The sequence below is a fragment of the Desmodus rotundus genome, chromosome 8 (genome assembly GCF_022682495.2).
Source record: "Desmodus rotundus isolate HL8 chromosome 8, HLdesRot8A.1, whole genome shotgun sequence".
NCBI lineage: Eukaryota > Metazoa > Chordata > Mammalia > Chiroptera > Phyllostomidae > Desmodus > Desmodus rotundus.
In genome coordinates, this window is record NC_071394.1 from 130,040,309 (window position 1) to 130,065,115 (window position 24,807).

General features: G+C 52.6%; 2 protein-coding genes across 9 annotated transcripts; one reads left to right on the forward strand and one right to left on the reverse strand.

The window, feature by feature from the left end:
• Positions 1-1,136: 1,136 nt before the first annotated feature.
• CCDC51 (coiled-coil domain containing 51) lies at positions 1,137-7,299 on the reverse strand. Of its 7 annotated transcripts, none has more exons than XM_045199903.2 (4): positions 7,221-7,299; positions 3,709-4,025; positions 2,635-2,799; positions 1,137-2,098 (listed from the first exon to the last, which is right to left on the reverse strand). In XM_045199903.2, the coding sequence occupies exons 2-4, from the start codon at positions 3,988-3,990 to the stop codon at positions 1,370-1,372; spliced, it is 1,176 nt and encodes a 391-aa protein (XP_045055838.1). In that variant the 5' UTR covers positions 3,991-4,025; positions 7,221-7,299; the 3' UTR covers positions 1,137-1,369. The 7 variants fall into 7 exon arrangements, with proteins under 7 accessions (XP_045055838.1, XP_024421938.1, XP_045055836.1 ...); XM_024566170.3 differs by having other exon boundaries at positions 7,192-7,288; XM_045199901.2 differs by lacking the exon at positions 7,221-7,299 and adding an exon at positions 7,070-7,164.
• Positions 7,300-11,993: 4,694 nt separating this feature from the next.
• On the forward strand, positions 11,994-24,795 carry ATRIP (ATR interacting protein). Of its 2 annotated transcripts, none has more exons than XM_053929518.2 (13): positions 11,994-12,355; positions 14,600-14,730; positions 15,383-15,553; positions 16,320-16,438; positions 18,157-18,314; positions 18,500-18,601; positions 18,958-19,087; positions 19,279-19,959; positions 20,193-20,308; positions 22,958-23,094; positions 23,226-23,317; positions 23,732-23,812; positions 23,999-24,151. In XM_053929518.2, the coding sequence occupies exons 1-13, from the start codon at positions 12,109-12,111 to the stop codon at positions 24,018-24,020; spliced, it is 2,187 nt and encodes a 728-aa protein (XP_053785493.1). In that variant the 5' UTR covers positions 11,994-12,108; the 3' UTR covers positions 24,021-24,151. The 2 variants fall into 2 exon arrangements, with proteins under 2 accessions (XP_053785493.1, XP_053785492.1); XM_053929517.1 differs by lacking the exon at positions 20,193-20,308 and adding an exon at positions 24,637-24,795 and having other exon boundaries at positions 11,996-12,355; positions 23,999-24,251.
• Positions 24,796-24,807: the final 12 nt, after the last annotated feature.

Consider the following 24,807-nt stretch of genomic DNA (forward strand, 5'->3'; position numbering starts at 1 on the left):
ACACTTTGGTTCACAGGCTGGCACTCAATCCACTGAGCCACACCTGCCAGGGCCAGGGCCAGCACTTGTTGGGAAACACTGCTGGCTCCAGAGACGTCTGCCTAGCAAGCCCACAGAAAGCACCTACCCACAGAGCCCAGGTACCATCTTGGTGTGCTCTGAGTTCTTCCAGGCCCGCAGGTCCTCCAATACCCCATCAGGAGTACAGAGGGCTTCCAAGCTGCTCATTTACTCAAGGACACACAAGGCCACCTGTGGCCATTTAGTCCAGGAAGTCAAAGGATGCCCTTCTACCCTGAAAAGGAACAGGTCAGGGGTCTTCAGGGAAGTCCGCCTCTGTGCCTCCCACTGCGCCTCCCACCTCTGGGAGGCCCCTCCCCATTGCTGTCTCTGCTCACACTGCTGGCAGACTGAGCTCTGCCTGTGCCTGTAGAGGCCATCCCTGGGCTGTGTGTGGGACACCCCGCCCGAGTGGCACACCAGGGCTGCCCAAAGCACTGTGCACCAGGAGCCCAGACTGGCCACCCATCCTGTAACTATGTCCCCAGCAATATTTATCAGCGCTCTCCCCGATCCCTCTCCCCTGCTCTCCTCTGATTACCCTCCTGCATTAGAATTAGGAGGTGCTCCCCACCGTGGCAGAGAAAGTGACCCAGAGAGGGGCAGTCACCATGGTCACCAACAGGTGGTAGCAGGCTAGGTTCCACTCCCTGGAGTGCCCAGGCCACCTGACACAGGAGCGTTGGGGCAGTGGAAGGCAGGCCAGGAAATCCAAAAGGAAAATCCAGACCTCACCCTGGCTGGTGTGGCTCAGTGGATTGAGTGCCAGCCTGTGAACCAAAAGGTTGCTGGTTCGATTTCCAGCTAGGGCACGTGCCTGGGTTGCAGTCCAGGTCCCCAGTAGGGGGTGCTCGAAAGGCAACCACACACTGATGTTTCTCTCTCTAAAAATAAGTAAATAAAATAAAATAAAATAAATCCAAGGGCAAATGTATCCAAAACAGTTCTGAACCAAGGACAAGACCAAGAGGAGGTGAGACAGGAACTAAAGGGGGCGATTACCATAGTTCCAGACCAAACCCTCAAGTCTCAAACCTCAGTTTTCAACAGATAAAACTCAGTATGATATACATTACTTTAAATAACACAAACTCAAAGACATTTTAATTGGACATTAGCACAAAGTTTTCATAATTAATATAAATGAGCATTGCCTAAAAAAAGCGACGTTTTGTCTGCTGGTGAGCTGCACAGACCGCACTCAAGACTCCCGCCGAGGCTGCGTCCCCAAAGGCTCAGTGCACTGCTGAGCTTCCCCGCTAAACCCACACCCACCCCTCCCACCGGCCCTGCGGACCAGGGTCCGGGACTAGCTGGCCCTGAACAGCACGTAGAGCATAGGCATTGTGGCCACAATTGTCACGCAGGTGACCAGCGTGCTGTAGACGGTGTTCCTGTTGACCTGGGATTCTAGCCTCTGCTCCATATCCTCCAGCGCTAAGATCATGCCCCCCTGCTCCAGCGCAGAGCCGGGCAGAGCCCTGTCTGCAGCCTTTGCAAGCTGAACCACCCCAGCCGCTTGGCTGAAAGTCTTTTCTAGACCATGAAGCTGTTCTCGTAAATCCTCTAGACAGGCATGGACCTGCCTGGAATGGCTGAGCTGCTCTTTCAGTGCAGCTGAAAGAACATCTGTGTCTCTGTCTCGGGTGGGGGGAGTACTTGTCTGGGACCCAGAGCTCTGCCCTGGCCCAGCTTGTACCAGGCCCCTTAGGTCCGCCATGAGGTCATGGAGGTCCCTCTGCTGGAGGGAGTAGCTAGATGCCTGTTCTCGAATGGCCTCCTGGAGGCTCATGGGCCCCTTCTGCGCCTCCAGGAGTAAGGCCTTCAGCTCCTGCAGCCGCACACGGTTCACGTAGGTGGACCCAGCCACACCGATCAGGGCTCCCAGGACTGAGCCTATGAGGGACCAGTTTTTGGTCCTCTCAGCCCGAGCACGCTCCTTCTCGTGACTTTCCCGCACAGCTGCAGAGAAGAGGGAGAACTGTTCTCGCTCAGAGTCTTCGGCACGCAGATAGGCCGCTCGAATCCTCTTCTCCTCCTGCAGAAGCAGAGCCGTATCATCCAGTGGCCATGTGGCCCTGCAGCTACAGCTGCCGGCAGACGTCCCACCCCCATGCCCCTGAGGCTCAGCCTCATATCTGGCGCCAGTGACATGCCAATGAGTGAAGGCAGCCTAAGCCTGGTTGTGTGGGGGTGGGGAGCAAAGGAACGGGGGTGGTTGAAGTGGCTGCACTATCCTCCTTCCTGAGTGCTCTTGGCTTTCGCCGGACTTGTACTGATGTCCACAGAATGTGTCTATCGGAAGGCAAGTGTCTGGCGCTCTCTGGCCAGCGCCCTCTCCCCAGGGCTCCCTCCTTAGCAACCTCGGGCCAGATCATACTGCCCTGCTCTGGGACCCCCGTACTCCAGGAGGAAGTGGGTGGATGGGCTCCGGAGGCCTGGGGCCCAGACCTTCCAAAGGAGCTTCTGGGTTGACCTCCCTGCCGTCTCTGACCACCAGACCTTTCCCCCCCATGACCTGCCAGGCTAGGGGCCCTGTCCAGGTGAGGAAGCGCTGCCCCCTGAGGAGCCTACCTGCAGCATCCGGTGCTCCAGAGTAGCCAGCTCCAGGTACTGGTTATCCTCCCTGGAGGTGCGGTCCAAGCGGTCCCTCACCTCCTTCAGCTTGGCCTGCTGCACTTCCAAGTCCTCCCGAGCCTCGCGGACAAGCCCTCGAGCCACCATGAATGCTTTCTCTGCCTGCGGAGAGAACAGCAGAAGTCTCGGTCCCTTCTCTCCACGCCCCCACAGGCTCAGCTCCGTTCCCAGCAAGACTGGCTGAGAGAGGTAAGTGGGGAGTCAGTGCGAAGGGTGGCAAGACCGTTCCTCAGAGGCAAGGTCCTGGCTCACCCGGGCGTCCTCCAAGTGCAGCTCTGGGCTGAATCATCGTAGAGTTGCCAGATTTGTCCAGTCAAGTGGAAATAACATGTCCCTGAGAAACTTTAAAACAGCTAGGAATGCACCAACCCAGCCAGCTCTGGTCTGACGCCAACCGCAGAGAGAACCTATGTTCTTAAGATGCTCCGTGTGTCACCTTATTTACACCTCACAACAGCGCCATTGTCACGGCCCCCAGCTGACCCACCCAGAAACCCCAGCTCAGCCAAGGTCATGACTTCGAAACTCCCTGCTAAAGCCCAGCCCTCCCCCACCCCGCCCCCGCTGTGCTGGTCTGCACTGAGGCAGGAGTGGGAACGGAGATTCCGTTGCCACAGAGGATGTTTCCCAGGGCCTCCACCTTCGCAAGGGACATTTTAATCCCACCCGGGGCTTTGAGAACACGGGCCCAGGAACCTTCCAAGAGACTCTCCCCACCAGCCTCCAAGCAGCCAATGAAGGAAGCATGTGCCAGCTGACAGAATGGATGCTAATGGCCAAGGGCGCCTCGGTACACAGCAACCTATTTTCAGGGTAGGTGGGTTGGGGGGTACACGCAGAGATCGTAGGGTCAAAACCAGGCTGCCACATGAAAACTAGTCAAATCCCTCTACTAGTGGTGCTTGTTCAGAACAGGCAAGTTTGGATGTGCTGGTGACTTGTTGGCAGCAGCCCCCAGGCCGCACTTCCCCAGTTGGAGGGCAGGGCCAGTCACTGGGCTCCCTGGCTCACCTCGGTCACGTTTCCCTGGGCCTCCCGAACCTCACTGAGTCCGACAAACTCTTCGTATCTTTCCCACCACGTCTTGACGGTGGAGGATGCTCTCTGTTGAAGGCTGCGCCCCAGCTCTCTTCCCAGGGCTGAGAGGCGCTGGAACAGCCCAAGGGCCACCTCCTCTGGTCTCTTCTCTCTGGGCTGGCTCGGGCCTGGGCTGCACAGGGTCCTGGTCACCCAGTCCCTTCCAAGGAGGCCTCTCCGCACCAGTACGGGGGGCATGCCCACGACGTGGCGCATGGCAGACAAGGGGATACACCCTGTCAAAGAGCGATCTGTGGGGGACACCAGACAGATGAGCTCACAGCTGAGAAAGGCTGGGCATAAGTCAGGTTCCAAGGCCCAGTGACAGCTCTGGACCAAATAACTTCCATCAAAAGGTCCAGACTCGGTGCTGCCCTGCTGGGCCTGAGACCTCAGTCACGTGGCCAGGCTCCCTTCCCCGCATGCACTAGGAAAACAGGGCACGTGGGGAAGAACATATGCCTTCAGGAAATCAAGCCTCCCACCTCTCTCCACAATGCCACACACACCAGCGCCACCCATTGCACCTGCATCCCCACGTTGCTGTTATGACTCAGATGAGAATTCTGGTGCCCAGGTTGCTTGTGTAGTCAAAGAAAATTCTCAAAGCTGCGTTGTGTCCACAAAACCCCACAAACTCCCTAAGAAACCAAGGAACTGAGGGAACTTCAGGGACTAACCGTCTGTAAGAGACATCAAAACCCCAGACGCCCTGGAAGTGCCTCAGCACCAGGGAAGCAGAGTGCAGCTCATGTCTAGGGACACAGGCTATGTGTCCCACGCAGAAAAGTGCCTCCTCAACTCTCCTCTGAGAAGATGATTCCAGCGGAGAGAAATGGGGATTTCTGCACAGAGGACAACTGTCCCCCGGTTCACACCGCTCTCCTCCTCCTGGCCTCCATGCCCACGCCGCCCACGTTGCGCGTCCCGGGCTCCTGTCTCATTTCCCATAAGCTCTCTCCCTCTTCTCCTACTTTAGTCACTGCTCAACAGGTTCGGTCTCCTTAACCTCTCCCTTTTCAACCTCCCTTTGATGTGTGCGGCCCAGCAACACCTGCCTCTCTCCTCCAGTGTGAACAGCTCAGGGAGTCTCCCATTACCCAGAGCAGGGCAGCTGTGACTCTGAGGAACCCACGGGGAGGGCCACTGACCCAAACTCCTGGCAAACCTGGGCCAGCAGCACCCTCCTCTGGCCAAACCACTCCTCTATGCCACAAGTCCCCTGGCTGTCACAGTGACACCTGGTGGCCAAACCACCAGGCCAGAGAGAAAAAAAGCAGAGGAAGCTGGAGACAGGAAGACAAATCGGAGGTGATGTGGCACAGAGATGGGTTGAAGCATCCCAGCCTCCTCCCCATGCAGAGCTTGGAGAAGCTCGGACTCCCTTGACTACTAAATTGGGTAGGGACTCACCTCCTGGACAAAGTAGGCGGGAGCCGAGAACCACAGAAGGGGCATCCCTGTAACAGTGGTTCCAACCTGGTGCTGCACCTGAACCCGAGTCCCAGTCACAAGGCCCAAGGGAACACATGTCACCCATGCCCCAGTGGTCGGTCAGGCCACCTCAGTGCCAGTGTCCACTGCACACATGCTGTGACCCCACAATGATCTTGCACGTGTACCCCAAGCACACAGCCTCAAGGTCCTGCCAACCACAGCACCCATTCTCCTCCTTTGGAGCAACACACAGCAGAAGGTATCCACCTTGGCTGTCACTACTTCCTCAGCCCCCACCTTTTAAAAAAAATGTATCAACTATTTTTTTCAAGAGAAACAGAAACATCAATTTGTTGTTCCCACTATTTATGCATTCATTGGTTATAGCTGCGTATGCTCTGACCAGGGATCGAACCCACAAGGTCAGCACATCAAGACAATGCTCCCACTGACTGAGCTACCTGGTCAGGGCCCCCTTCTCTCTTCATCCCATTCCAGCAAGTTGTTCTCCTGGAGGCCCTGCAAATGACCACGTGGCAAGATCCAGCAGGAGCTTCTCAGATTCCTTCTCCAACATCTCTGCAGCTCTCAACATGCTGTTTTTGAAAGCACTCCCCCATCTTGGCTTCCCCCGATCTTCTTAGCTTCCTTTCCTGGCTCTTCCTCTACCAGCTGCCCAGTCTTGGACCCCAGGAAGGACACCTAACCCTGGCAGAGAAGGCAGCTACAGCCTCCTTCGAAGTCCTGGCTTCCTTCCCTGCCCCCACAGCTGTTCTTCACATGGCTACCAGAGGCCTTAGGTCCTAATTCAGATCACATCCTCAGTTCCCACCTCACCTAGCAGTAACGTCAGTCATCCTCTTCCTTCTCTCCATTCCTGCACCCCCTCCACGCTAAGTGCGATCCTGCCTGTGCCCTGCCATTTCCTCCACCTGGGCCACTCTTCCTCCCCAAGTCCAGTCGGCTCACCCTGACTGCTGTCTTTGCTCAAATACCACCTCTTGGCAAGGCCTGCCTTGACCACTCCCTCCTTGGCCACCTTACCTGCTTTATTTTTCTCCCTCAGACACATATTATTCTCTCTTTTTTTTAAAAAAAGATTGTATTTATTTATTTTTAGAGAGAGGGGAAAGGAGGAAGAGAGGGAGAGAAACATCAATGTGTGGATGCCTCTTGTGCGCCCCTCACTGGGGACCCGGCCTGCAATCCAGGCATGCGCCCTGACTGGAAATTGAACTGGTGACCCTTTGGTTCACAGGCCAGCACTCAGTCCACTGAGACACACCTGCCAGGGCCCTTGCATGGAGTTCTTGATAAGGCTGGAACACATTAGGCAATCCCCACCACAGAGCCTCCACACCAGCTTTCATTATCTGTACTGCTTGCTCCTTCCTCCTTTTTAGGTCCTGCTCAAATGTCATTGCCACCTATCCCACCCCAGCATTCCTTACCCAATTCCTCTGCTTTATTTTTCTCCATGCACGTATCACGTGACCTACGCTATGCATTTCACTTATTTGCTTGTCTTATAATCTGTCTCACCTACCAGGATGTTAACTCTGCCATGGTAGGCACTGTTTTGTTCACTGCTGCAACCTCAGTGCCTAGAATCCTGTCTGCATATAGTACATACTCAACAAAAATGTATTGGATGAATAAAAAGAATCTGCAAAAAGTCGCAACCTGAACTATATTATAAAACCCAATATCCTTTGGGTAGCCTCCAAAGCCCTAGGACAAGGTGATCTAACCCCCACTTCTGCCACCTCCCTTGCATCTCCCCCCAGCCACACTGCGCTTTCCTAGGTCCCAGGAATGCGCCAACTTTCAAGGCCTTTGCACTTGTCCTTCCCTCTACCTGCAGTGTTTTTCCCCAACACACACACGGTCCAGAACCGGAGCATTCCGGTTAACACCTCTCCCGGCGCCTGGACCTCCCCTGGCAAGAGGACCACTTCACCCAACCCCCTTCCCCGGTACCTGTCCCGCCCAGCGGCCGAACCGCACACCTAAAGGAACACTCGCCACTCAGTAGGTCTCTGAGCCTTTAGCGCCCGCCTCCAGAAGGCCGTTTCCGGCCGCGGGAGCGCAACTTCCTGACTAGGAGCCAATCAACGGGCCCTCAGGGAAGTAAAGGCGCAGGGGCGGACGGGGAACTTGGCTTCCGGTGGCAGGGTCTGGGGAAGGGGCGGCAGGCGCCATGTCCGGCCGCGAAGGTGAGTGTCCGGGGACGGCGGAGACAGCGGGGCGGAATGGGAGGGGACCCGGAGAGGGCAGGGATGAGCGTGCTCGTGTCGCCCGTAGGTGGCAAGAAGAAGCCCCTGAAACAGCCCAAGAAGCAAGCCAAGGAGATGGACGAGGTGAGGGCTGCGCGGAGACGTGGGCGGGCACGGAGGGGCCGCGAGAGCCGCCTGCAGTGACCCCGCTCTGCTTCTCTCTAGGAGGATAAGGCATTCAAGCAGAAGCAAAAGGAGGAGCAGAAGAAACTTGAGGAGCTAAAAGCGAAGGCCGCGGGGAAGGGCCCCCTGGGTAAGTGAGGGCCAGGGAGAGCCCGAGCCGAACAAATGTTCCGAGCATCAGTCTGGACGCGGGCCGAGCAGGTCCGTTTCCTCCCTAGTTGGTGAGTGGCGGGGTGTCAGTTCTGTGCGCTACGGCGGACGGCCCTAGCTGGGGTTGCATTCGCCACAGCACCAAGGGGTGGGGGCCAGACTAGGTCTGGAAAGGAACCTCCTGCCTCCTAGGCAGTCTGGGCTTCCCTTCCTCAGGGAAGCGGCGGAGATGGAAACACAGATTCTTACGCCTTAGACGCCATTCGTACGGTTGGATTTCCAGATACCTTCCACAATTTATTGCCCCAGGGTCATGTTTCACCTCTTCGACCCTTACTTTACTATTCCTATTGTTAACGCTAGTAAGTACTTTTGCATCCTGTCTTTTTACTTCTGGATGCGATTGTACTAAAATATAGCAGGGTCCTTGGCGTGCTGTTCCTCCAAAACCTTTTTTAGACCTAATCTACCATTCTGTCTCTTTATGTAAGAGGAATTCATATTGAGATTTTTCAAGCCCAACAGCCCCAATATTTTCTGTGCTTCTTAAATGCTTTTTACATTAATCAAATTAGTGATTATTTCTTCCACAGTTGTCTGTGCCCTGTTGGATCACTGTGAGCCGCACTGGGGGCAGTAGAGGCTGGGATGGTGGGAGTGTCATATAGGGCTTCCCAAGACCTGTCTCCCAGGGGTTCTGACTCATTATTGTTTGTCCACACAGCACTGAGATTCTAGCTATTGAGATTCCTTTTTGAACAATGTGATGAGGGATCTTGAACCTTCTGTTACTCTGATTGTAGAGAAAAAGTCAGTCCTTAGTGAAATCTCATAGTAGTTTCTGTTGAACGTCATCTGGTTTTTTAAGGTTTATTTTGCCATAGTAGGATTTTCATTCCTATGTTCGGCATACTTCATTCTACAGCTGTGTCTTAAGTTAGTTACTGTGTGCCAGATACATAGTCAATTGTAAATTGGGTAAATGTATTAAGTAAACTATACCCAAGGAACATACTGTAGAAGGTAGTGTGGTGTGCTGTGTCGGTTAATACGGATTGGGAGGTCACACGACCTGGGTTGGAATCCTGGCGTCATCACACAAGTTTGTAACTTTGAACCACGCCCGACACGAAGCCTTCACTCTGTACAGTGGGTTGGTAGGGGGTGAGGGTTAAATGAGCCAGTCTGTGAAGTACCCAACAGTGCAGCTCCAGACTCGTGCACAGCCATGGCTTGTGGCGCTCATTCACTTTCACCCAGAATAGATAATATTGGTAAAGCCCTGTACGCCCTCGTGTCAAAAAGAATGGCCGATGTGAGAGCTGAGCCTTACTAGGATCCGCATAAGGCGCCTGGGGCTTCTACTGTAAGACATGTATTTTTCCCTGAGACTTTGTTTTTTCTTTTGCAGCCACGGGTGGAATTAAGAAATCTGGCAAAAAGTGAGCTGTTCTCGTGACTGGGGCACTGGCGATCCTTCATTCCATTCTTGTTTTAACATCTGGATGCCCTGTCATAACATCTCTTGCCACCTATAGCTAGCTTGTCTGGGAGCCTGTTGTACATTTAAGAATAAACTTTTGTAAAAAAGAATCATAACAATAGTCATGCAGTGGCTCATCTTCTTAGCTCTTCTCACTCTGACATTTCAATCTGAGCTGTGAGGTCAGAGTGAACCCAGCCCAGAATCCTGTCGAAGTGTGTTCTTTAGTCTCTGTTCCATCCAGAATTCTGTACCACCCGGAATTAAACCAACTCGTTTGAAATGGCTGTCATTTTTGTGCGGTCGTATGTCTGATGGAATACATGTAACATGTAATCATGAGGGTAGTGGAAGAATTTGTACTTTGGAAAGAAAAGCCATCTTTCTGTTACGACATCCACATTGCCATTTGTTTTAATGGGGTGGTTCATCTGGTCGTGTAAGGAGCCCGCCATGTGCAGACAGGGCTTGTATCTGCAAACAGTTGAACAGCTCCTGTTGTCTGGAACCTTCTTCACAGAGGGAGGGGGGCAGGATAAGTACACGTGGTGTGCAGTATGAAGGGAAGTAAACTGCAGAGGGAGACTCCTGAAAGCCTAAGAACCAAGCTGACTCCCACGTCAATGTCTGCATTTCCACCAGGGCTTCAGAAAGGTCCTAGGTTCTTGTGTCTACACCCACATCCAACCAATCAGGAAAATTAAATCTGGCCCCTTCACACTTCTTCCAACAACCTGCACCCCTGAAATTCCTCACCTGGATTATTGCAGTCACGTCCAAATTTGTCTTCCTGTCTACCCTTGCTTCCCTACAGTCTACACTCAGGAACCAGAGTGAAGTTATGCTTTGTCTCTCCTTGGCTCAGAATTCTTCAGAGCTTAGAACAAACGCCAGAGTCCCTACAATGGCCAGTGAGGCCCTAAGGGATCTGGACACCACTCACTCCCTGCTCTCCACCTTAATCCACTTTGAGCCTCAATGGCCTATATTCCAAGCAAACTCCTGCCTCATTGTGACCAACTCTTCTTTCTGCCTGTCATTCTGGATACTGCAGACTCCCTTTACAGAACTCGACATCACAGTAGTGAACTCTTCCCTGGACGCTCTACAAAGTGACAGTCCCAATGTCAACCTGTGGCATTTTTTTTCTCCTGGCATCACCCTTGACTCGAATAAATTCCTGGAGGACTGAGGCCATCCATGACGTACCCTAAGTGCATATGTAATGAAACAATTCAGAGGCACAAGTCTTTGGACTTCCCCTCCAGAACCCTTGATACAACTATAAGAATAATGATAATAATGCTAAGCTCTCTCTGAGAATGCATTCTCAAAAAGGTTTCAAGATGGTCAGATTTTGCTAAGTCAAAACTGGAAAATGTTTTGATTGAAGCCTGTTTTATGATTAATGTGCTTGATATTAACAGGAAAAATAAAATAAATAGCCTGCTCTGGTCTTCTCCCAGGAAGTTGCACAGCCAGCGGCACCTTCTTTGGACTTGAGCATTCCCTGTGGGCCTTGCCAGCTGGCACCCAGCCCTGTGCTGCTGAGAACACCCTTCTGAGAGCCAGTGCCAGCACACTGCCCCTGAGAGTGAAACCTAATCCCTCCTGACAAATCAAGTACAGTCCTGTCTTTACAGGACCAGAGACTGAAGCAGTTTTGACTTCACATTGGACATTCGGGCAGCTGTCTGAGGGAAGCTACCAATTAGGTCAAAGAACTAAACACAGGCATTCGAGACCCTCTAGGCCCCGACAACCATCTCCCTTTCATTTACTGTTTCCACAAACATTCATGGGACAGTCACTGGCTAAGTCTGGCACTAAGCATGCAAGGATGAAAGTGTATTGCCCGTTACTCTCCAACACCCGGTTACGCATAACTGTCCTGCATGAGGTTGCTGCCCAATAAAATCCGGTCAAGTCCAGCTTGACTCTGCTCTTTGAAAACTTACCTTCTCTCTGTCATAGATAACTCCTACCTGGAACGCGTGTGGCCTCCATTTTGGTGTTACATTCTTGTCTTGAGTAGTCTTGTGTGCCACTCCTTGCCCACTCAACCTGTAGGACAGCCCTGGGGCCACTTCCAAGGGGCCTTCCTTGACCTTCTGGACCTCATTCATTTCTGTATAACTAGCATTTGGGACAAAACCACTCAAGCGCTTCCAGAGAAATGAATAAATGATGCTAACTGCCTGAGCAGTTAGCTCCCATCCCCTCCAACATCCAACACAGGCACAACCGCTTCACGCTCACCTCTTAGACTTTCTTCCCTGGACCTGCCTCAAATGTACACATTCAAAATATTCACTGTTCTCAAACGTGTTTGTTTGCAACAGTTCTATTAATACTCCCCGTCCAACCCCACTCTCCCGGACTCCGCCCCAAGAGAACCTCTGGGTATGTGAGAGGAGGGCCCAGGTGGGTCCGGCGGGAGGACAGCAAGGTGGCAGAGACCACACCCCCGAATGCTGGCTGCCTCGATTCACATTCGCACGAGTGAATGTCACGGCGAACGCCTCCAGCGCGACTGTGTACCCCACGCACAGCCACCCGCGCGCTGGGGCTGGTGACCCAGGGCCCATACTCCTAGCTGCTCAGATTGCACTGCAGAGTCCCGGCCACAGGTACAAGGGGGCAGGGCGCGATCCAGAAGGGCAGGCACTCAGCAGAGGACTGCGGCGCGCTCAGAGGTGTGTCATTTCTCCGCGCCCGCAGGCTGCCAGCTGATTGGCCCGTGGACTCGGGGGCGTGGCCCCAGCGGCTGAGGCGGTAGGCGGCGCGCGGGCGGTTGGTCCAGCATTCGGGCCTCGCGGCTACGAGATCCGGTTCCGTGCTTTCGGAGACTGGCCGGCCGCAGGCATGGCTGGAGTCCCCGCGCCGGGCAGCAGAAGGCGGAGCGGGCCCCAGGCCCCTAGTCCTGGCCCGCCGCCCAGCACCCGCCAGCCTCCGAGCAAGCGGGCCCGGGGCTTCCCCGCGGCCGCAGCTCTGGACCCCGAAGACCCGTTCGACCCTCACGAGGATTTCACCGCGGACGACCTGGAGGAACTCGACATCCTGGCGTCACAGGCCCTGAGCCATCGCCCGTCCGCGGCTCGGGACGTGTCCAGTGAGTGCTCCTAGGGGTCTTTTCCCCGAGGGTGATGCAGATCTCGCCAGACATCCATGATGGCTTGTGGCTTCGGAACCCATGATGACCGCCGCTCTCCATGTGTTGCACCCACACTGCGCCTTCACCTTTTTAAAATATAGGAACAGCTTGATTTAAGCAGCGGTTGTGTCCCAAAAAGGGCCTTTGATTTTCGGGAGAAATAGATCAGGAATGTCAAACATTTTACTTTAGTTTCTGAACTTAGGGCCACTAGGTTCTTAATTCTAACAGAGATCCTTGGAACACGACTCCCACCACCATCAGAACCATCACTGCCTACGCCTGGAGACCCGTTCTTGTAACAGGTTTGGGGGGCTTTAGATCTATTGAAGACCACTGCCCGCCTTGAGCATAAGAGGGACCTGGCAGAGGCAAGAGATACAAGAGGTTTATTCTTTTTTACAACCAATAAATTGTTCTAGGTGCCCAACCCTTAGGAACTGCAGCACACTTAGGAATGAGCAGAAGTCAAAAATCCCTTCCTTTCCTTCATGTTACTTACGTTCTAGTTGGGGAATGAGTGAAGTCTGGGGGGGGGCACCCAGAAAGAGAAAGGTTTTGAGGGCACCTCGCATCTCTACTTGGATGTCTCACAGGTGTCTTAAATTCCGCAGTCATTTCCTGGAAACCCAGTCATCCTCCAGCATCTCCAGCCTGGTGCCTGGAAAAGCAGACATTCAGAAACCACTGGCTGCTGACCAAATGTTCTACAGGACAGGGACTAGCACCCCTGCCCATCAGGCGGCACAAGGCAACAGCTCCCTTTCCTTGACCAGGCATCTAATTCCTTTCCAAATCCCGTAATTTTATCTTCTTTTTTAAAGATTTTATTTTTAGAGAGAGGGAGAGAAACATCAGTGCATGGCTGCCTCCCACACACGCCCCCCACCGGGGACCTGGCCCGCAACCCAAGCATGTGCCGGGACTGGGAGTCAAACCAGCGACCCCTTGGTTCACAGGCCTGCACTCAATCTACTGAGCCACACCAGCCAGGGCTGTAATTTTACCTAAATCTGTCTCTGGAATCCATCCTCTTTGCATCATCTCTGCCATCTCCCTGACCTAAGTTACCACCACCCTTCCCCTGCACAACAGTCTGCTAACTTGTCTTCTCGATTCCAGTCTTGACTCCCTACAAGTCAGACTTCACACCACAGCCAGAGTGGTCTTTTCAGAGCTCAAATCTGGCTGTGTCTCACTCTGATGCAGGTGAACACCCTCACTCGAAGCCCTTTGATGACTTCCCACGGATCAAAACCCTTAATGTGGTGTGGTCTACCCCTTCCCTCTTCCTCTCTGGGTTTTAGCCACACTGACTTTGCTTTATTCCTTGAATGCCCCCTGCTTCTTTACCACACAGAAACTTTGCACATTGCTGTTTCTTGTACATTGGGCTACATTCTTTCCATTCATTCCCCATCCCAACTCATCTGGTTAATTCCTTTGTCTCAGTTCAGTCATCACTTCCTTAGGGAAGCCTTCCAGTCATTCAATTGGATCAAGTCCCCTTATTATAGGCTTTCCTATGTTCTCTGCAGCAGCTCTTCTCACAGTTGTCATTTTACATTTATACATGTGGTGTTTTTAAAGATTTTATTTATTTACTTTTAGAGAACAGGGAAGGGAGGAAGAAAGAGAATGAGAGAAATATGCGAGAAATACACCGATTGGTTGCTTTTAATGTGCCCCCAACTGGGGACCTGGCCTTCAACCCAGGCATGTGACCTGACTGGGAATCAAACCAGTGACCTTTCAATTTCCAGGCCAGCGCTCAATCCACTGAGCCACACCAGCCAGGGCATACATGTGATGACTTTTTTAATGTCCTGTAAGCCCCACGAGGGTAAGGACAATCCATTTTGCTCACCATTGTGCACTAAGTCATGCCTGGCATACTGAGCACCTGCTCAGTAAATATTGTTGAGTAATAGATCACTGAATTCTGACCAGCGATATCTTCGCAGTGCCTTTCAGCCTTTAGATGAGACTTAAAATTGGTGGGGGTGATGGGGAGAAGGTGGCAGGACCTGTTATTTTGCAAGGATCATTTATGAGTTTGAATCATTCCTAGATTGGGAAATACCTATATTGCTTACTAGGTCTTTCTCTAAATTGCTTTCAAGAGTGATTCTTTTCAGCATTGTCTGGCAAAAGTGAGAAAATGTTGGCTCCTGAAAAGTATGTGGGAACTGTTTTTTACAGGTATTCATAATGTCCCCAGATTTGATGGAATGCCCCAAAATCCTGCAGGCAAAAACAGAGAAAGTGTTCCAGTTAAAGATAATTTTGAATTAGAGTTACTTCAGGCCCAGTACAAAGAACTTAAAGAAAAGGTAAGTGACTTAACTTGTGGATTTTACAGCTAATTCACTCACTTATGCATGTATTGTGCAATAAAATATGTAAAAGTTTTAATACAAGAGTCCAGAAGTCACCCCAAAATGGGGGAAGGCTGGGAATTGAAAGCCAGAAGATTGAGGCTGAAAGGAACTGAATCCTAAGATTCCTAACAGACCACGCAAGAAAGGAAACACTGTATGCCAGATCCAAAAAGAAGCTACAGGCTTCTTATTTTAACGCAGGGATACATTTACAGCATGTGCCATATAAGGAGCAAAACATCATAATGGATGCTATTTTCATGAGGAGTTTTGCAAAAAAGCAGACATCCTTTGTATGACCCACCTGGGTCCCTAGGAAAACCAGGAATATAACGTGGAATTTCACTTCTGTGAAGTGTATGACCCAGATTGTTTAAGACTTACTAGAGCCCCCAGAGTCTGTGTGTGTGAGTGACAAGCGTGTCTCTGTGCTGTCTTGCTGAATGTGAGCTGTGACGTTTGGTTGACGCGGGTATTTTGAGCATTTACTGGTCTGTAGCACACGTTACCTGGGCGTTGTCCATCTCCCCAGCTACGTATTGAAATAAGTACATACATAATTTTCCTTGACAAGCTTATCACCAAATTGATTTGGGATTTACAGATGAAGGCAATGGAAGAAGAAGTTCTCATTAAAAACGGAGAAATTAAAATTCTGCGGGACTCGCTGCACCAAACAGAATCCATTTTAGAGGAACAGAGAAGATCACATTACTATCTTGAACAAGAGAAAGCTCAAGCACTCAGTGACAAAGAAAAGGAATTTTCCAAAAAGGTGACCCAAAGCATTGGTTTTGGTCGGTATGGACACCAGCTTTGCCAGCTCACTGAATTCCTTTAGCAACAATGACCGCAGTTGCCTGTAAATCTTCCAGGAAGATTCCAACAGTTCTCTGTGTTAAATATCTCCAGCTACCAGCTAATTGCATGTCCTTTTCTTCAGGCTCTGCACGTGGTTTGGAAAAGGACTTAGATGAAACTGCTTTGCTGTGGTAGTTGGTGTTGGCAGGAATAAGTCACTAGCTTAGACTTTTTAGAAAATGGTCAGGTTTAAATGAGGGCTGTTGTGGCAAATCAGAAACTCACCTGACGTAGAGTGCGCCAAAGGGAAGGGCATTGGCCTCCTGACCTGAGTTTCAGGAAGACCTGGAACTGTGCACCGTTAGTTCACCGAGAGGTCGACCTGTCATTGTGAGATGTGGCACCTGGCCAAGCTCCATGCCGAGCACTCAACATTGATCATTTAATTCCCCCAACTGTGAAGACGGATATTTCTGTCACAGATAAGCTCAAGTTCAGAGAGGCTGAGTGAATGGTATTTGAACCCTCACAGACTACCTCACGATAGCTCAGGTCAAGATCTCTTTCTAGGATAACATACTGTCTTTCAGAAAGAAGGCTCATGCTTGACCCTTGGGGACATTTATGTCACGGCAGACTTTCATTCTCATTCCTCATTGTGTGTTTTTCATTAGTTTGGAGACTTGGAAGCCCAGAGGCGGTTTTGTATATATGATGAAGTGCGTTTCTTTGCCCTCCAGCTCCAGTCACTGCAGTCCGAACTCCAGTTTAAAGATGCAGAGATGAATGAATTAAGAACAAAGCTTCAGAGCAGTGAACGAGCAAATAAACTAGCTGTTCCCTCCATCTCCCACGGCAGGTAACGATGGTGCTGGAGGGAGAGTTCCGTTTTGCGTTGTTCAGTAAAGAGTCTGAAGAACACAAAGGCTGGTCCTGAAGGAAGCCCATGTGGACTCTGCCGTGGGCCCAGGTCCACTCTTTGAAGGCCGCAAAGCGGGGCTGGATGGAGCTTGCGTGGTTTGGGGCATCGCAGCGTGAAAGCCCCACACTCTAGATGTGCTTCCTCTTTGTAGGGCTTTGTAAGCACAGCTGTTCAGGCAAGAAAGGGCTAGGAAGATCTCTCCAAACTTTTGGTGTGGGCCAGTCTTCATTTTTACGCAATTTGTTTTATTTATTTAAAGGTTTTATGATTTTTAGAGCTAGGGGAAGGGAGGGAGAAAGAGAGGGAGAGAGACATCAGTGTGAGAGAGACATATTGATCAGTTGCCTCTACGGCCCTAACCAGGGACCTGGCCCACAACCCGGGCATGTGCCCTGACCGGGAATTGAACTGACGACCATTTGGTTCACAGGCCGGCATTCAATCCACTGAGCCACCCCAGCCAGGGCTGTAATTTGTTTTAAATAACTGACTTTTGCCCCAAGCATAAGTATAATTCAGTCCAAACTACTTGGAATATTTTTTCTCATTTGCTGCCCTGGGATCTTTGTCCAGCAGCCCCTGCTTTTGCTACAGATGTGACGAACTTGTGCATGGCCTGTGCCCTGCTCCCTGCCTGCCAGAAAAGTCTGGCATGGTGTTGGGATCAGCTTTGAAATTTGAACAGCGTGGGTCAGGGCGTCTTCTTCCAGTATTGAGCATTCTGCTGCCTTTGCTCCTAATGGGCAGGGTGTGAAACTGAACTCTGGCCTTCTATAGTCCAGGTAAGACAGGAGAGCAGAGTGGGTCCGTCCTCACCTCTTCACACAGAAGGGCCTCGGCGTGGCCTGATCTGGCCTGAGAGTTCAGACTGCTTCTCTGACATAAGTTCCATGGCGCGGAGGAGCTGGCTCCATTTTCAAGTTGCAAGACACCACACCTTTTAACTGGCCCTCTTTCTACTGAAAATCTTTTAATTAAAAAACAGGTCATTGCACATAGAAATAGTAATGGAATTATGGCCAATATTTTTGAGTGATTAGAAAAACATGGAAGTAAATGAAAGATTTTTTTCAACACTTTGGGTCAAGATGCCTTGAATTGTTTTTCTGCTTTGCATTTTTATTACTGCATTGCTAAATCTTATTACATTTCTTTTTTTTAACTTATTGAGGTAACATTGGTTAATAATGTTACACAAATCTTAGGTGCGCAACTGTAGTAACAGTAGCTGTGTGCTCCCTGTGTGCCCACCACCCAAAGTCAAGTCCCCTCCTGCCTTCCCCTGCCCCCTTCCACACCGCTGTCTGTCTGTGAGTTGGTTTTGGTTGTTCGTTTGTTCTTTTTTGTTTTATATCCCACATAGTGAGTAAAGGCATATGGTTCTTGTCCTTTTTCGTCTGAATTGTTTCACTTAGCGTAACACCCTCCCGATCTGTCCATGTTGTTGTAAATGGCAATATTTCATCGTGTTTATGAAAATACCTTGGCATTTATACTGCTGTCCTGACAAAGAATGACATTTGTATAGCAGGTAAAATCTTTGGTCAAATCACCTAGGTATGAAGAGTTCCAAGCTTGTCAGAAGTTTTATAACCAGGTATTTTAAGTGGTTTTAGCAGAATCATTACTTTGCTTTCATGGTTGACTTTTTCCAGTCCTAGAAAGAGCTCTTCTGTGGTTCTAAAGCCAGAAGCATGTTCCCCACAATTTGGAAAGCCATCTTTCCCTACAAAGGAGTCTTTCAGTGCTGACATGTCCCTTCCCCGCCCCTGCCAGACAGAGCCAGGATGCAAGGCGCTGGCGGGCAGAGAGGGTAAGTCGGTCTCTCCATCGTGTATTGCTGTGCAACAGATCACCCACCCTGGTGGCGTAAAACAACGGGTATTTATTTTCTCCTCATTTCTGTGGGCCACCAGTTCTGACAGGGCACAGTGGGAGTGGTTTGTTTCTGATATGGCTGTGCTTTTGTGCTCCAGTTTTCATTCACATTTTATCCAGTTCCAGAAAATAAGACCCACAGTCTGGGAGGTGACCCCAGAAAGCAAGAAGAGTCCCAAAAACGTCTTGTCGACAGCCTGGTGCAGACTTCAAACACTCGAGGTACTGAAATGCCTACTCCTTCTGCAGGAGGCCTGCACGGCTCCGACTATCCTTTGCAATGCCCCAATGTCCTCGGCCAGTGCCCACAGAACTGTCCACTGCTCTGGGGACCAGTGCCCCAGGCAGTCCTTCAGAGGGTCCGGGGAAGTCGTAGTTGTGACCCAAACAGAAGGCAATAAAATGGAAGGGGTCAAGAGCAGGTATGTCCCAGAGCCTCTGCACCCACAGGTGTCTCAGTGGGGCTCAGTGGCAGCTTAGAGGATAGTTGGCATCCAAGGAATGTCCACTTTTTCCTTTTGAGGCTATAGAAAGCCCTCCCGTGTCAGAACTTTCTAGAGGCACCTTGTTCTTTGCAGGTTCCATCTTGATAAACCTTCTTCTGAAGCAGCCTTTGATCCCAGGGGCATCTGTCGGGCTGTGTCACCTCCTGAGCAGTGGCTCTGAGGCTCCGCCCAGCACCCTCTCGCAGCCACTGGGGTTTGGCAGGTAAGCATAAGGCTCCTAAAAAGCCTGTTCAGAAAGAAGTTTCCAGGAAGCAGGTCTCTTTCTGAGACTTGGCCAGCCTGGGAGGCCTGTGTGCTGGGCAAGGTAATGAGAATTTGGCAGGCAGGTTGTTTGGGTCCCTTCACCTTATCTCCATCTCACGCTTGTGTATTTTCTTTTGTGTCTATTGCTAGTACCTTGACTGGGATTTCCAGCCTCAGGACCTCAGGTTCTCGCGATGGGTCATTTCCCCTCTCGGCCCTTAGAGAAGCACAGAACCTGGCACTTACTGGACTGAATATGATCGCCAGGGATGAAGGCTTGTGTGACAGAGACCCAGCCGAGGGGGGCAGAAGGGCCTTCCCACTCTGCCAGTTTCCTGGAGCTGTGCATCTCCTCCCCCTGGTGCAGTTCTTCATTGGTGCACACTGCCAGGCCCTGCAGGATTTGTCAGTTGCCAAGAGAAGCGGGGCCCCTGGGGACTCACCAGCACATTCCTCCCGTGTGAGCTCCAGGGTAGAGGCCAGTGCCGAGGACTCGCTCTGCCACCTGGAAAATCTCTGCGTGGTCTCGCTGCGCATCCTCCAGCACCTGGTGTGCCACAGCGGGGCTGTCATCTGCCTGTTACTGTCAGGAGCAGGGGCCGATTCTGCTGCTGCTGAGGGAAACCCGAGCCTGGCTTCCCCTGGGGCTGGGATGTCAGCCCCAGCGGGGCTTGCCGACCACCAAGGCCAGCACCCACTGCTGAAGATGCTTCTTCACCTGTTAACGTTGTCTTCTGCAGCACCAGGTCACCTTCAAGCTAGTGTCCTCAGCCAGTGCCTTCAGGTTTTGGTGAAATCGGCTGAAAACTCTCCCTTTGACTTCTTGCCCAGGTATAATGCAGCAAGGGAGTCACGGTTCTTTGCGGGTCTTACCTGACTTCTTGAGGCTTATCCTGTGGCCCTTGTACTTTGCTCATATCTTGACATATCTGTACTGCTCAGTTCTAAACCTTGGTTTAGGTTCTAAGGCTTTGTTCAGGGAGTTCTGAAGTGATGGGAAGTGGGGCCAGGTATGGGGAGAACGAAGGAAGTGGTTTATTTGGCTTCATTCTGCCTCTATACAGCAGAGAAGCAAAAGGCACGCGTGAAAGAAAGCAGTTAGCCACTACGGGAGAGTGTCCTGCCCCTGGGACAGACAAAGGCCAAGCCAAGAGGCCTTTGAACCTGGGACGTGGATCAGGTGAAGACCGTGTGTCACAGCCTCATTTCAGTTTGGTGGGGTTCCCTAAGGCAGCAGAGGGGGTGGGGAGGGTCTGCAGCCTGCAAGCTGGCCTTGCTGGGAGTCTGCCCGTCATCGTGCCCGTCTCTGGCCTGAGCCACAGGTTGGTTGCTCTTACAATTTGTTGGAAGTGGTAGTGTTCACCTAGCTCAGAACACTGTTGTCCTCAATTCCTAACTTGGGGTCCCAGAGCCTCGTCCAGCCATCCTCTCATCCAGGGACCCCATCTCTTCTGCTCCACCAACAGGCCAGGTCCTATGTTGGATGTTGAGGTGACTCTACTGGCTGCACATATCTTCTCCTCTCTGAGCTCAGACACCTGTTTCTAAAAACATGCCCGGACCGTGGTGTCCACCTGAATACACTCCGGCTGGTCCGGTCCACACTAAAGGCGGTGCCCCGAGCTGGAGCTGGTACTGCGGTGCAGTGTGGGCAGCTCGGTAGGCGCAGGACCATCGCCCAGGTGCCAGGATGGGGCCCGGCTCCGTGGCTGGTTGCTTGTTCTACATTTGTTGAGTGAATGAATACCAAGAACCACATTTTTGCCATTTCTCATGGTGGATACACCACCATTCCGTTCCTGTTCACCTTTTCCATAGGACCCCGAAAAGCCATTTCATGGGTTCTTACCACAGGCCAGACAGATGCCTTCTGCTCGCTGCCTCGTGTGACGCCCTCAGCCATCCTCACACACAGCCCAGCTCCCGGAGCACTTGGCATCTGCCGGCTGACAGCCCTGATGGGGGCAGGGAGATGTGTCTGAAATCCCGGAGTGAGCGTGCTGGGGGCTTTCAAAGCAGTCTCCTGAGCCATTGCTGGCTTTGGGTTTGTTTGTTTGTTTTTAATATTTTACGTGTTTATTTTTAGAGGGAGGGGAAGGGAGAAAGAGAGGGAGAGAAACATCAATGTGTGGTTGCCTCTTACTCCCCTAACTGGGGACTGGCCCATAACCCAGGCATGTGCCCCGACTGGGAATCGAACCGGCAACCTTTTAGTTCACAGGCCGGCACTCAGTCCACAGAGCCACACCAGCAAGGGCAAGCCATTGCTCTTGATCACTGTCTGGCACCACCTCCCACTCCATGTTTCTCCTCCAAATTCCTTCAGGCTGGCAAGCTGAACCCCACCACTGCACAGTTTCCACTTGACCTTGGCATAAAAGCTACGGATAGGTGCCACCAAGGCTCTAAAGCCGTGTGTGGTGCTGACAGGCTGTGGCCTCATTAAGGGCTCACTTGCCCACCTGGGCTTGAGGGCAGGTCGCCCCCAGACCCTTGTCTTCCTCCTGTGTCTGTTGCAGCACTGAGCCCAGGGCTGTTCCCCAGGTACTAAGGTTGCAGGGGCTTTCGAGCAGATAGGTCCCATCCCCAACTCCACCCAGAGCAGTGCGGGCACTGCTAAAAAAAATCAGAAAAACGGCCCTGGTGTCATCAAAGACGATTTGGAGCCCTGGCCTGCGTGGCTCAGTTGGTCAGGGTGCTGTCCTATGAACCCGAAGGTCACAGGTTTGATTCCCGGTCAGGGCACATCCCTGGGTTGCATGCTCGGTCCCTGGTCAGGAGGTCCCTGTGTGCATGAGGCACCTGACCTGTTTCTCTCTCACATTGATGATCCTCCCCCTGCGTTTCTCCCTTCCTTCCTCCCTCTCTAAAGGCAGTGAGCGTATCCTCAGGTGAGGATTAAAAGAAAAAAATTGGAAATCACTGTGTTGTATATAAAGATGGATTTTACATGCAGGTAGTTTCAGGGACTCTAGTGGACCACCTAGGGGCCCCTTCTAACAACCAGGTTAAATTCCAGTTTCCCGTCAAGTGGCGTACTTCCTAGCGACTGAATATGTGCTCCCAAGTGAGTTTGCCCCAAACAGTGAGACCTTGCTTCCTCGTGCATCCTGAGGAATGCTGCTCACTCGGTGCTATGCGCTGACACGCTGCGGGCGCGTGCAGGGGGCACACGCAGAGTGGCCTCCCCACCACCAGTCTGTACAGGTTGGGCAAACACCAGTGGTTGTCTTGGTACTTGGTTCCTCGATGACAGGTCCCTTTGGCCTGACACCTGGGGGAGGGTGCACCCAGAGCCCCTCACCCGTGCTCACCCCAAGTGTGCCCCTTCTCACGCTTGCCACGAGAGGAGCTGGAGTGTCCTGTAAGTGGAGAAAACGGTCTCCCTTGCTTAGTGAGTGGTCTCATGTGATCAGCCATAGTCCAGTCCATGTCTGTCACTTCTGGAGCCTGGCCAGTCCTTTGGTAGGGCACAGGGGACATTTCTCTCTCCCTGACCTGCCTCCGTATTTAGGAGACGAGGCAGGAAAGCGCCCAGGAGCAGGGTGGAGGCCAGGTACCCCAGGTCCACAGAGGCAACTGCCATTTACTAGGTGGCACTATGCCAGGCGAGGGCCTGTCATCTCTAAGCCACAGCAGGCAAAGGCAGTACCCACTCGTTCTTGTAAAAGTGGGTGGCAGTCGGCTGGCATTTGAACCTAGGTTTACCTGAAGCACGTCCTCCTCCGTCTGGCCTGCTTGAATTTCCTGTTCCCTGTAGTGAAAAGGGAGGGTGAATTGAAAGGTTGGGTCGGAAGGGTCACCGTCCCTCTGGGCCCCTGTGTTGCAGGTTCCAGAGTGTGTTCCCCGTGCTGCCGCAGTGCCTTAGCCCAGAGACACCTCTGCCCAGCGTGCTGCTCACTGTCGAGCTCCTGTCCCTCCTGGTGGACCACGAGGGGCTTGTGCCTCAGCTCTGCTCCCACTCGGGTAAAGCCGGGCAGGGGCAGGTGTCGGGACTACTCCGGAAGGGTGGTGACAGGGACAGGTCAGGGGCCTCCCCAGGGCTTCTGCAGCTTGCACTGGGTGCCCCTGAGTGAGAGGTGGGGTGTTCTTTTCAGAGGGGTGCCTCCTCCTGCTGCTGTACATGTACATCACATCGAGACCTGACAAAGCGGCCTCGGACAGACAGTGGCTTCAGCTGGAACAGGAGGTGAGAACACCAGAGCCCGAGTGGACTCTTCACCGCCCCACCCCCGAGAGCCATCTTCCCCTGCTTCTCCTGGACAGAGGGAGCTTTAATTTTGGTAGCAAGAGTTTAGCCACTAACAGGTAAACTCATTTGGGTGGCTCCACACTACACAGATGGAATAAGGTGGACCCCAGGGTGTGGGGGACTTGGCAGAGTTGCCTAATCACTGAATCCACCTTGGCTTTGGGGCCTGGTGGCTGGAGGCAGGGCCTGGGGACACGTGGGTTGTTGGTCCTGAGTGTGGTCTGCAAAGCCCCCCCCCCCACCTCTTGAACCCCACTCATGCACACAAGCAGTTGGAGCTCTTGTAGAAGCCAGAGCGGGGGCCTCGCTATGATCCAGGTCTTGTTCTGGAACAGTGTGCTCCTGTTCTAGGCCGTGTGGCTCCTGGCTAAGCTTGGTGTGCAGAGCCCCTCGTCCCCAGTTACTGGCTCCAACTGCCAGTGCAACGTGGAGGTGAGTGCCCGGGGGTGGGCGGGGGGGGGGGGGGCACAGCGTGGCAGGCCTGTCGGCTGGTGAGGTGGCCGTGTGCTGCTTCCAACCCTGGTGCTACCGTTCATAGCCCTCCTCACTGGTGTGGCTAGGAAAGGGCACATTGTTGGGATGCGGGAACCATGGGGCCTGACCCCCCTGCACCCCCAGGTGGTCAGAGTGCTCACCGTGATGCTGCACAGACAGTGGCTGACAGTGCGGCGGGCAGGGCGGGCGCCCGGGACCGAGCAGTGGAAGCGGACAGTGCGCTGTCTGAGGGGCGCGGTGCTGCTGCTGCACGGCCTGTCCCAGAAGGACAAGCTCTTCACAGTGCACTGCGTGGAGGTGCTGCATCAGTACGACCAGGTGATGCCAGGGGTCAGCGCGCTGATTCGAGGGCTTCCAGATGTGACTGACTGTGAAGGTGAGCTGGCAGGAGGCACCCATCCTGCCCCAGCCCACCTGTGGGGTTTTCCTTGAAGTTCAAGGACAAGGCAGACTTGCTGGCCTGCAGTCCTCCATCCTCCACGACCTTGGCTGGTACTAGGTTCCTTATCTCCCTGCTCTGTTCTCTGAGCGTATCCAGCTGCCTTTTGCTCCTATCTGTTGAGTCAGCCTAGCAGAGCCACGGTTTTTCCAGAAACATCCCTGTCTGGATTGCCTTTGTATCACTTTGCTTGCAGTAGCTGAGGGAGAAGGCCTGGGTGTGGAAGGGACTGGTTAGTCACTGCAAGTGTGGGGGAGGGGAGGTAGGCCAGCCCCCAGCCCTTCAGGCCTTCACCACCAAATCCTCTTTTGCCCTGGCTCAGAGGCGGCCCTGGATGACCTCTGTGCCGCGGAGACAGAGGCGGATGACACGGAGATGGACTGCAGCTGAGGTCCAAGCATCGAGCCACATGGTGGCGCCAGCACCTCTGCTTTCCTCCCCTTGGGAGCCCATTAAAAGCAGCAACGGCTGCCTGTGAATACGCCGGCCTTGT

Excerpts from the sequence above, each read along its gene's own strand:
- CCDC51 (XM_045199900.3), bottom strand. The coding sequence starts at position 5,314 with ATGGGTGACATGTGTTCCCTTGGGCCTTGTGACTGGGACTCGGGTTCA. Across the intron at positions 4,026-5,187 it reads CCGCCTACTTTGTCCAGGAG|ATCGCTCTTTGACAGGGTGT; the intron begins GTGAGTCCCTAC and ends TGTCCCCCACAG. Across the intron at positions 2,099-2,634 it reads TGGAGCACCGGATGCTGCAG|GAGGAGAAGAGGATTCGAGC; the intron begins GTAGGCTCCTCA and ends CTGCTTCTGCAG.
- ATRIP (XM_053929517.1), top strand. The coding sequence starts at position 12,109 with ATGGCTGGAGTCCCCGCGCCGGGCAGCAGAAGGCGGAGCGGGCCCCAG. Across the intron at positions 16,439-18,156 it reads CCCTCCATCTCCCACGGCAG|TCCTAGAAAGAGCTCTTCTG; the intron begins GTAACGATGGTG and ends GACTTTTTCCAG. Across the intron at positions 18,602-18,957 it reads GCAGACTTCAAACACTCGAG|GTTCCATCTTGATAAACCTT; the intron begins GTACTGAAATGC and ends TGTTCTTTGCAG.